Genomic DNA, 12,555 nt, shown 5'->3' with positions numbered 1-12,555 from the left:
GCCGTGTGTGCTGCTCTTAAAATTATATCCACACACAGTTGTTAGTGCCGGTGATAACCGTGTGCTCCTCCTCACTGTCCTCTCTCTCTCTCTCTCTCTCTCTCTCTCTCTCTCTTTAGCCCACCAAGGCCGAACAAGCATGTTGCTCTATAATAGTGACACAACAAACATAAATGTAATGATCTCTGTGTGTGGGACAACAGAGTGGGCCTATAATTAGCTCGAGTCCACTAACCAGTGTGTATATATATATGGTGGAACGACAGTGCAGAGAGCCTTCACGTTTTCTCTCCATCAGTAAATGTGCCTGAAAGCCACTCATGCCCGACCCCTCCGCCGCCCGGACCCCCGGGGAGGTGGGGGGGGGGGGGGGTGGATCCCCTCGGGACCGCACGTAATGGATCCCGCCCAGGCATCTCGCGCGTCGACGCGCTGCACAAGAGAGGTCTAATTTATTCTAAAAAAAAGCGCTACACATATTGACTGTGCCAAATGGAACGACACGCTAGCATGGACACCGCGGTGAAATATGGCCATCTTGTTGACGTAAGGACGTCTCGCCGAGCAGAGTGAAGTGCACTCTGCCTCGCTCTGAGAGGGTCTTACAATGGGCCTCTCCACGTCTGAAAACGTCCCGTCTTACATAACTGACAGTCTGTTCTCGCAATCACCGTCCCCCCCTCTCTGCTCTGTGCGCGGTCTCTTGACATCTGAGTGCTTTGTCTTGATTAATCCTTCCTATGCGCTTACATACAATCAGCCATAACCTTTTCAGTGCACAGGCGTTTTCGTAAAATATCATTTCGTTCCCTTTCCCTGTGAGAGAGGTTGTCTCAAGGACTGAGCGTTCCCATGCTAGAAAGCTGTGCCAAGGCCTATTGTGAATGGATTAGTTACTATTAAGCTGTCGGGCCTGATAAATTAGGATTTATAAAGATTATTACAAAATACTTATGGCCTCCTTAATGCTGCTGATTGAATTTGTGAATCACATTGAATTACTGCGCGTGGATTAGAGAAAGGTGCGTTGAATAGTCGTGGGGATGGGGGGGGGGGGGGGGGAGAAGCGGGCGATTTGTGTTTTGTCTAACAACACCGAATGTATTGACGCCCTTGAAGAACCCGGGCCCGGCGCTATCTAGTCCAGTCTCTCCGCAGCTCATGTGCCTCGCAATCAGGTGGAAGTGCCGTCTCCCCAAAGAAAACAACAATGGCTGCTATCTTCAAAAATCCCCCCGCAACCTTAAGGCTTGAAGACAAATGGATGGTGTTGGATTTTAATTGCCTACTAACACCCTCCAGTGTAAGAATCTAATTATCTTTGGTCCATCGTATCGGAGGAGCCTATAATTGTTTCAATATTACACACATCCAAAGGGGCTGAAGCTGCAGAATAGCCAGATAATGGCTTCTTAAACAAGTTTCCTTGCTAAGAAAACATTCTTTAAAAAAAACGACCAAGCTTCATCTTGTATTCATTTCCCCAAAGAGGATCTTTGGCACGCAAGAGAGCGATGGGAGATTACTGACCAAGAACACACTCCATTACTTCATACATACACACAAAACAAATACGCCGTAACGCACGTCGTCGCCTCCTGGTGGAGGTTGGTGCCTCCACCAGTTGTGCTTAAAAAACCCCACATCATTAATAACATTTGAATCGGAAGCAACCCACAAGTGGATCCATGCGTGCATAACAAACACACATACAGGACACACACACGCACACACACACACGCACACATGCACGCACACAGACATGCACGCGCACACACACACACACGCACGCACACACACAAACGCACATACGTACCTCTGTTGCTGTCTTCACTCTGATCCCTACTTTTGGATTTCTTCGCTGGTGATGTGTTCGCTATAACAGAAACAAAAAGAAATTGTCAAGTTTGCACCCTTAGACAGCGTTATTGTAATTTTATTACTTTCAACCAGTAACTAGCAATGTAAGGGATTACAATGTCCAAAAGAGTAATTATATTACAGTTACTAATGCAAGTAACTTGAAGTTACAGCATAGCTTTCTTTAGCGCTGGCACAGCACTAAAACAAAGTGTGGAGATAGGTGTGGCAATGCGAGACTACTGCGTTGCCAGAACGTGATTAGTTTTTTGTCCTCGGTAGGCAAATAAATATAAAGTTATGCAGTTTGGCTGATTGTTGACTGTAAGGTTAATTATTGTTCCAATAAAGTGGATTCCGTTCTCCGTTCTCAGAAGGAGGAGGTAGCCAATGTAACAAGTAACGTAACTAAGTATTTTTGATACCATGTAATAAGTAAAGGGTAATGCTTCGTGCATATTACATGATTTATTGAATACTGTTCTCAATTTAGATCGGTACCAGCAAAAAGCATAGTTAACTTTTAATAAGTGCATAGTTAACTGCCAATAAATTAATAATAACGTATTTAGTAACCTCAATAAAGCAACAAAAAAAGGCTATTAAAGGGGCTTATAAGTCCTTATAAATATCTTATCCACCTTATTTTTGAATGCTACGCTGTACAAATAATTGTGGGTACAAGTTCCGGTTTAACGTGACTTAAGGTCCTTACACACCGAGCACGTTTTTTTCGTGCGATTAATTCGCACGTCAATAATATTTTCCCAAACCTGTCAATGCAACCGTGCATACCAACGGCGAAGTTTCGCCCAGCGTTATTGCGGTGTTTATTTTTTCAAACCACGGTCGATTTTTCAGAAATTCGCTTCCGACGTGTACACATCTGTGGCTGTGATTGACAGGTGGGTCAAAACTCACATCGCAATTTCGTGCCGTATATTCGCATCGCTCTTGATGTGTAAGGACCTTTATTGTTGCAGCTTGCCATTTCCTAAAACGGTATTCTACTTGATTTGAAATGAGGTAGAATGCAGAGGACCTGTAACTGTTTCATTAAACTCGCGTTCCAGGAATATTGTATTTACTGCGCTGCTCTAAAATAACGTTAGTGGCGCGCAGCTCAGAGAGCCTGTTCGTCCTAGAAGCCACTCGCTTTGCGCCAGAACACAATCGATTTGGGGGTGGAACACGCCAGGATTGGCCAACACCAACGCCATTGCCCAGAACTGTCGAATCAAATCATCGACAGAGACGCTATGGCCCGCCTCCCAGTATTTTCAGTGTGCAGAAATAGATAGATAGAACGTTAGAAATATAGCCAGCCACGTTATAAACAACTAACCAACGCTGATGGAAACGGTTTTGCCCGAAATGGTTAAAAGTTATATCAATTTGGTCATTCAGTGGCGTTTTACTGCCATGTAACATACGGTAACTAACTAGCGGCTAATATTAGCCACAGTAGGCGATTACCCATGAATGCACTGCGCTCTTAAAGGGATATTTATCTACGAGATCTTTGCCAAGCTGGACCTGATTAGTGAATTGCTCCGTTCGCCCAGACGGGTGTCAAGCTGTCAGCAACAAGCTAGGCTGGGAGGATCACACCGTTAGAAAAACGCATAGGCATCATGGCCGCTAGAAATAAGGTGGATAAACTACCAATAAACATCTTTATGATGCTATTATTAAAACGTAAGCACCTTATAACAACTTATTACCTATGATTAATTAACGTTTATTAATAGAACCTTAATATAAAGCGTTACCAAGTAAGGTAATTGTATTACTTTTTAAAGCAGTAAATGAGTTAACTTATTACATTTGCAAGGGTAACATGCCCACAACACTGCGGACGAGAGGTGGTGATGATGAGAGTAAAGGTGATTTTGTTTGGCCCAGCCTCTCTCAGCATAGCAGTGCTTATACTAACTTGGCCATTGTCTGTCTCTGCTGAGCTGTGCTACAACAGCCTGGGGGGAGAACTCAGTGGCTGTTATGTTGTTTTGTTTTATACCTGCCTGACAAAAAACATGACTCCTCTGGGGGGGAGGTGGGTGGAGGGTCGGGGGGAGAATGTGAGGCTTTCGGGGCCCATTCTGGGACAAAAGCACCATTCCGCGCGAGGATGGCAGCCATTGGAACCTTTTGAATGGGCTCCAGGCAACACTGAATCAAAAACCCTGGCTGATGGAGCAGAAGGGAAAAGGCCAGTATTTGGGCACCGGCCCGTCAAACAAGGCCAAACTGGACCGGAGCGGCGCTAGCTGGGGCACGATGTTACAGCAGAACTACGAATTACCCGGGGTTATTTCAGTTTGCTTGATATGCTCCGCTGCTATGTTATTATACGGTGTTGCTGCTGTGTGTGTGTGCGCGCTGTAAAATAGTTGGGGAGGAACGCTAACAGAGAAACGAGATAATCACTCGGGCACCATAGAGGGGACAAACTCTTTTAAAAAATGCGCTTCTTTCTCAGCCAAATCTTTATGATTTAGCCCATTATGTGTGCACATTGTTGAATCGAGTCTGGGAATATCACGTTTTTTACGGTGCGCGTATAAAACAGAGCTTTTATGTTCGCCCGGAATGGAATGTCATTGAAAACACAGATGCATATAATTGGCAGATCATGAGGGCGACTTTGGGAGGGAAAACATTTTGATAGCACCCCGGGTCCCAGATCTCCAGTAATCCGACCACTTCCTCGGACGGGACAGTAAAACTAACATTGTTCTCCGCTTAGTTGGTTGCACATGTACTATGACGTGTTCCGCGGGACGCACCGGTTAGAACCTGGCAGGCCTCTCTGCTCTCAATCCCCCTTGTCCTCTGGAAGAGCTGCAAGGAGGGGAAGTTGGACCTACTGTACTTTGGAGAACAGTGCTACAGGCGGAACGTTTTATCAAGCTTTTCATTAAAAAAATGACATTTTCAGTCTAGCTAGGGAGAGAAAAAATGAAAAAGCTGCTAAACTCAGTCTATTGTTCCAGCTTACGCAAACAATACACGGACTTCCACGAGGCTTGCTCTGTTTGTGCCATTGCTTATTCAGGAGATGAGTGCGGGTGACGAATGTCAATAAGTTGATCCCGATAAGCAGTATATCTGGGCGTTTCAGGCCGTGTGCCAAGATGGCGGAGGCGATAAAAGCGCGACGCGCTGACAGTTGTGTTTGTCGCTCTGGCCCCCGGTGTCGTCGTGCGGAGGAGGGAGGAGGAGGAGGAGGAGGAGGAGGAGGAGGAGGAGGAGGAGGAGGAGGAGGAGGAGGAGGAGGGATGTTGCTCCGCTGTCTTCGTTGTCATTCTCGCTCTCGGTGGTCTGAAGGTATTGTGTGTCGTCGGTAAGCCGGATGAAGAGACCGGCGGTTGGGAATTAGCTTGTATAAGATATAAGCTGTTGTAATGTAATGTACCCGACACGATGTATTTTTTAACCGTGATGCTGCGTGAGGCCTGAGATTTGACTAAATGAATAAACATTCAATTTCACCTCGCAAATCACTACTGTCACAGGTTTTAAGATGCGGCGACTGGGTTTTAAGGAGGCGTTGAGGCGAAAAGGCGAGCATGAAAGTCTCTCTGTCACTCACCTCCCTTCAGCTGTCCCTCTGTAACCTCCATGTCGTTGTCTGGCAGAGAGAGAGAGGGGGGGGGGGACAAGAGAGAGAACGTGTCAGACCGACCGTGCTATTTTATAATGTACGATATGGCAAGTCATCATCACAGCCTGTCTCTGTGATGATAGTGTCATGGGAGGAGTATATTCATGCCTAAACCAGTCGGCACGCCGAAAACATACAATCAGCAAGTCTAGCCTCGGAGTGTGAGTGAAAGTGTGAATCTACTCAAAGAGAAGCCATCGCATTCAACATGTTCCGCCCGCCTGCCTGCCTGCCTGCCTGCTGGAAGCCGTTCACCTCCTTCTCCCTCCTCTCCACGTCAACGCTTCCCTACAAGCCTTCACGGTCTGCTACCATCTTCCCACCAGCAGACAGCCTTGAAGCTAGCGCCTTATTACGCCAAACGAGGTGTACGTGGGTGCGGTGTGTGTGGGGGGGAGGTCACGTTCACAACACTTTCTCTTTCAATTAAACGTGAACTTGTAGACCCGGCAGCAGCAAGCGCAAAACGACCTAAAAACCCTCACATTTCCTCAAACTACAATGATTTCAAGTCTTGGGGTGGATGGTCCTTTTGAAAAAGAAACAACAAAAAGAAACAAACAACAACCAAGAAAAGGGAACGTTTGATTTCCTCTCTGGGGTAAGTCTATTGTGTGTGAGACAGACTGGGTGAGTCTATTGTGTGAGACAGACTGGGTAGAGCAGAGGTGTTTCTGGGTGCAGGAGTTGAGTTGCACAGTGGGGGCGATGAGAAGGCTTTGGATGCTGCCTCAGGAGGAAGTGCAGAGTGGGAGAGAGGGACTGTGTGGATGGCTGCTCACAGCTCCCTGCCTGCCTCATACAAGCACACGCACACACACACACACACGCAAGCACGCACACACACACACACACACGCAAGCACGCACACACATACACACACACACGCAAGCACGCACACACGCACACACACACACACGCACGCAAGCACGCACGCACACACACACACACACGCACACGCACACTCTCAGATCTAGCCCAGCTCAGCATGCCTGAAGAAAGACACTTTGAGTCATGTCACTATATAGGTGTGTCCTTTGTGTATATACCGAGGGGGGGAGATCTGATGTGAAAATTGAGGACAATCACCGAGAAGTACCAAGTTGTTCCGCGAATGGCCACTTGAGGCTGGCTCCAAAGGGGAGTCATTCCCCATTCACCCCCATGTTAAAATGCCCGACTTTACAGCAGAAATAAATAAACATGTTTACAGCCTGGTACAAAAAAACGGTTTTGGTCTCTATAGTTAATTTCAACTTTCATATTCGAATTTATATTAAACTTACTGGGTTTAGAGTAAAATAGACGATAAAAAAAAAGACTATGTTTTGGGAGTGATTGACAGGTCCGCTGTCCAGTGATTGTGCAGCTCGCTGATCGTGGACGAATAGCAGGCAGCGGCACGGCTCTTGTCCAAATTTAGATCCCTTCTGGCTCCAAATAATCAAGATGGCGACTGTCACAATGCGAACCTCGAGGCTTCAAAATGGGAGTCCACAAACCGATGGGTGACGTCACGGTAGCTACGTCCATATCTATTATATGGTCTATGCCTATGGTCATCATATATCATCCCTAGATATACAGTACCGGTATGTATAGACAGTATTCACCTTATGTAGAAGAGACAGTCTGGCTTGAGAGACTAACAGGAAGTGTAAACACAATCGGAGGTTCTGATTGTGTTTACACTTCCTGTGACTCATAAACCTAGTCTGACGCATACAGTATGTATACATACAAACCTAGTTTGACTCACATACATGTGAGTCAAACTAGGTTTGACCAGGTGAGTCAGACTAGTTTGAACAAGTAAAACAGCCGGCGTTTTTGAACAGGACGTCGTGACACAATGGGTCAAGTGGGCGGGGCTACATACAGTGAATACAGATGCAGCAACCTTGAATTGCCGGCTGATCCATGACAGGTCCGGGTGACAGTAACACAGTAACTTAACACAGTAACTTAACTTAACGACTTCAACTTAACATAACACAAGTTCAACCAATTCAACCTCTTAATAAACCACATAATGTCCTTTGTTTCTCTAAAGCAATGTCCCTTATATAGTGTGGCAAAGTGCAGGTCTTCTTCGGTCCGGCAGCTGGCTGGGAAGCGACTGGGAGTATGTATGGCCGCATGTGTAGGCTATGGTATACACTGCGTGTGTGTGTGTGTGTGTGCATGTGCGCGTGTGTGTGTGTCCGTGCATGGGTGTGCTCGGGTTAACAGGACGAGGTAAGCGTTAGCTGTGATGAAAGGCTGTTGTCACTGGTTGTGTAGAAGTGTAACCATCACAGCTCCCTGTGGGTCCAGTGTGTGTGTGTGTGTGTGTGTGTGTGTGTGTATGCGTGTCTGTATATGTGTGTGTGTGTGTGTGTGTGTGTGTGCTTGTGTGTGTGTGCGTGTCCCTGTGGGTCCAGGCAGGACAGGCTTTGCTTTGTCCAACACTGAATACAGGGCTCCAGTGCATTAATCTAAGCCTGCTCAGGGAAACAAAGGAAGGCCCAGTGATCCAGTAGAACAATGGAGGAACATGCTGTGTTTCAGCTACTGCCACGTACTGTACTCTCATGAACAGCTCAACACAGCTGTCAACACAGCACACTGACTGTACTGTTACTGTATGTGACTTAGTCTGAGATAGCATCTGAGATAGCATCTGACAAACCCTCGCTCCTTTCAGTTTGCATTTCCTCCCATGCTTGCTTGCTTCTTTCTTTCTTTCTTTCTTTCTTTCTTTCTTTCGTTCGTTCTTTAAATCCGTAACTTTCTTTCAGAGAAAGTTCTGAATTGATCACAGATGAGAACGTGGCCACAGATGCCAGATGGGGAGATTGATGCGAACTTTCTATGAACGGAGACGTGATAAAATACAAGTCAACCACTGATGAAGATTCACAAGCTTCAGACATGGCGATCGAGATGAAGTCCATCTCACACGTGGAAACCTCCTGTGCCCTTTTGCTTGAACTAACTCATCCCTCTCGCCTTCATGCTGATCTCCTCCAGCAGAGTGGAGGTTGGAGATGTTGCTGTTGTATTGAGTGAGCCTTCACTTCAATAACAAAAAAAACACCATTTTCAACCTCACACCACCACTTCTGTACCTCCACATGAGTTTGCACAAACAAGCAACAACTGCCCAAAGAATCAATAAGTCTTCCATTGCAACTCCTACACACAATTTTAGTTTACACAATGCACAAAAAGTAAACAGAAAAGTGAATGTTGTTACTAAAAGTGGCCGTTGAGCGTTTTGGGGTCATATGGAGGGTTGCATCCTAAAAAGTGAGTAAACCAGCAAAGTAACTAACATGTTGGATGAGAAGTGAATCTGGATATGTGCCAATTGCTGACTGAGAGACTCTGCATAGCTGATCTGGCACCGGCATCACGAACACACCATGGTCTTCTTATCTTCCTGCCCACGGGGATCACCTTGTGAAACCTACAGTGGTGTATAAAGTACTTGAAAACCCTACTTGAGTAAAAGTAAAGATATCTTCCCAGGAAAAGACTTTGGTAAAAGTCAAAGTCACTCATTAGAATATTACTTGAGTAAAAGTACTTGATGTTTTCTGTACTTAAGCATCAAAAGTAATTTTCTGATATTAAATGTACTGTAATATTGAAAGTAAAAAGTACAAGTAAATGCTGTAAAAAAAAGAATCAAGCAAAAGACATGCCTGGGCTTGAGTGGAAGTCTATTTCTTCTTCTTGACTTTTATAGCCGCTGGCAAACAACGTTATGTTGCATTACAGCCACCAAATGGAATGGCGTGTGGATCGTGATTAACGTAACTTGCAAACTAGGAGCACTGATTCGCCAAACCTGATCGCTTGCAGGCTACACAATTTCTTCTGATTTTACTTTGTAACTAAGATGCTTGGGGGGAAACGTAGTGGAGTAAAAGTATCCATTTTATTTGGGAAATGTAGTGGAGTAAAAGTGAAAGTTGACAGAAATATAAATACTCAAGTAAAGTACAGATACTCAAAATACTTAAGTACTGTACTTAAGTATTAATACTTTGTTACATTAGACCACTGGAAACCTACATATACAGTAGGCTTCAATCTCACTCCTGGAACCCTACCATCATCACACCAAACACCATGCTGCCTGTCAACAAATCACAGGCGTTACCTCTTTCAGCGCATGCCACAGGAAAGCCTCTATTTAGGAACAGTGAGGGGCTTCGCGTGCAGATGAACCACTTTAAGTGCCATGTAAATAAATGTCAAATTGGAAAGTGAGTGAAACAGTGTGAGAGATAATGCAGCAGCAGATCTATGGAGGGCTGTGTTCATATTGTCAGCACTGTGGCTGATTGAGGAGAGGAGGAGATGGAGGCCCAGCTTGTGGGCAGCCACCCAGATCATATTAGTGGAGGAGTGCACCAAGAATCCATTTCAACATGCTTTTTACTCTCCAAAAACCACAGCTGCCCCGCTGACTCCATGCTCGCAAAAATAATACCCACAATGTGCCAAGGCATGCAAGCTGTCAATCACAGTCTGTGAACCAATCGGAATAGCTAATAGAATCAAGGCCAATGACGTGGCGTGAATTAAGGTCTGTGTTCTCATCAATGAATGGGTTTTATTCGTCAATATAGTCAAGTTTTTGGTTTATCTATCTTATTCTACAAATATCAGCACAGTGTTCACACTAGGGTTGTCAAAAGTATCGATAGTATCGAAAAGTATCAATACTGACAATTTGAATGGGATACAATACTCATTTGCAACAGCTGCATCGATAGTATATATATTTTTTTTTATGGATACAATACTTATTTGCAACAGTTTTGATACATCAGTGCTTTCTTTTAATGAAAAATCACTGATTTTTCCCTCCCTATCATTAGGTATCTGTTGCTTCAACAAGCTAAACGTGTTCTGATGGCTAGAGCAGGGCTAATCTGCTGTCTAAATTCAAAGTTTTGACCGCTTCCGTCAGTCTTCCCCAGGGCAGCTGTGGCTACATCACCCGTAGCTTACCACCACTGGTACGAATGGTGTGAATGAATAATGATTCCTGTGAAGCGCTTTGGGTGTCTAGAAAAGCGCTATATAAATCCAATCATTATTATTATTATTTATTATTATTTATCAGGCCTAGATTATGGAGAAGTGTGCATCTGTCCGTCCATCTGTCTACATTTATTTTTATGCCTCTTGATATATGTCATCATCCCGCCGTCCCGTGGTATCGAAAATGGTATAGAGTATCGATATTTTCCTGGGTATCGGTATCGAAGTAGAAATTGTCGTATCGTGACATCCCTAGTTCACACCATCATTAAAACATGGTTTTAACGATGATTTAATGATGGTCACTTCTAGCCGGTGTATGCATTCCTTCAAACGATGCCCTCATGGCACCTCTTAGCCAGATAGTGAAACTCTCACAGCACCGTTGAGATGGTTGTAGTTTACGGCTTAGGGTAAGTAATGAATAGATCAAGCTTATGAGCTCATTTAGGGAGCCTGGGTAATGGATGGTGAATGGTACTACAGAGGCTATGCTTTGTGTGTGTGCTACTGCAGTGATTCCCAAACGGTGGTCCTGGGACCACTGGTGGTCCGCCAGGCTCCACCTGGTGGTACTCGAGAGCCTCGCTGACTGCCAGATCAGCCTATCGGCAAATGGCAAGAGCGACAAACAAACGGCCTAATTGTTATTTTAAACATCGATATCGGCCCAGAACTTGACAAACGGTGCATCGCTACTGTAGTAGGTGTTATTTAGCATTTCTGATGCTACTGCATGGTTAATAAATCAGTTCATTTTATTTGATGATTTTTTTTCTTTTGGTATCCTCAGTGGGAAGTCTTACTTGGGAAAATTTGGTTTGGCACAAAGTGGTACTTCGTCTGGAAAGTTTGGGAACGTCTGTACTAGTGTGTCCGTATTTGCATATTTCAGGTGTGACGAATGTATCTGCCTTTTCTTCACAGAGACCTGCTATGTGAAACGGCCTATATACAGTATACCTATCTGTGAGGACTCCATCATTGCAGCTGCTCTTCTAGTCAATCTGCTACAACACCGGTCGCATATCACCACAAAAATGACATTGAGAAATACTTGAAACATTTCCTCTAATGTTTCATTGTGAAGCCCATGTCTCTCTGTTTCATATGTATATGATTGTGTGCATATGAGTGTGTGGGTATATGTGTGTGTGTGTGTGTGTGTGTGTGTGTGTGTGTGTGTGTGTGTGTGTGTACGTGTGTGTGTGTGTGTGTGTGTGTGTGTCTATATGATTGTGTGCATATGAGTGCGTGTGTGCATGTGAGTGTGTGGGTATATCTGAGTGTGTGTGTGTGGGTATATGACTGCATGTGGGTGAGTGTGTGGGTGTCTACGTGTGTCTATATGACTGTGTGCGTGTGAGTGTGTGGGTATATGATTGTGTGTGTGTGTGAGTGAGTGTGTGTCTATACGATTGCGTGTGTGTGAGTGTGTAGGTGTCTACGTGTGTCTCATGTGCTCGCACGCACGGGCTATTTTTCTCCTCTCTTTTTCCCCGCAGTCGCATTTGGCTTTATCACACTGACAGCTTGCGGGGGGAGGCGCATTGTAATAAAACAATTTCCTGTATGCAAATGCCCTGTTTACATGTTCCCGCTCCAGTCATTGTCACTTGACAGATTGAATGAATATGAGGAAAGCGCGGCTTTACGATGAAAAATGAGAATAGTAAGACTTCAATAAAAAAAAATCTATTGTGCCGGCTCTTCAGCTCGACGAGACACGCTTGAAAGTGATGTCACGGGGCAGATGCTGAGCTTCAGATACGCGCACACGCGCAAATTAGCGAAACACCGGGGCCACCGTTCACAATGTGCTCCACAACAGCTTGCTTGACGGAGGAGGAGGAGGAGGCGGTGGGGGGGGACTCTTCCTCGGCTTAAATGACGGAGAACGATAGGAGGTGGAAGGATGAGGTAATGTGCAAGCTGCATGGGAACGTCGGCGGTGTAGGAGAGAACGTGTGGGTGGAGAGAGTGAGAGG

General features: G+C 45.2%; 1 protein-coding gene across 1 annotated transcript in view; it reads right to left on the bottom strand.

The window, feature by feature from the left end:
* The window catches only part of macrod2 (mono-ADP ribosylhydrolase 2), a 591,249-nt gene that overhangs the window by 40,238 nt on the left and 538,456 nt on the right, over positions 1 to 12,555 (bottom strand). The window contains exons 10-11 of the mRNA XM_083657986.1: positions 5,456 to 5,494; positions 1,817 to 1,876 (exon numbers count right to left, since the gene is read on the bottom strand). Coding sequence (XP_083514112.1) covers positions 1,817 to 1,876; positions 5,456 to 5,494 — 99 coding nt within the window. The remainder of the gene's footprint in view (positions 1 to 1,816; positions 1,877 to 5,455; positions 5,495 to 12,555) is intronic.

The sequence above is a fragment of the Poromitra crassiceps genome (genome assembly GCF_964638095.1).
Source record: "Poromitra crassiceps genome assembly, chromosome: 22".
Lineage (NCBI taxonomy): Eukaryota > Metazoa > Chordata > Actinopteri > Beryciformes > Melamphaidae > Poromitra > Poromitra crassiceps.
The sequence above is the reverse complement of the archived record's forward strand: the minus strand, read 5'-3'. Positions and strand labels throughout refer to the sequence as shown.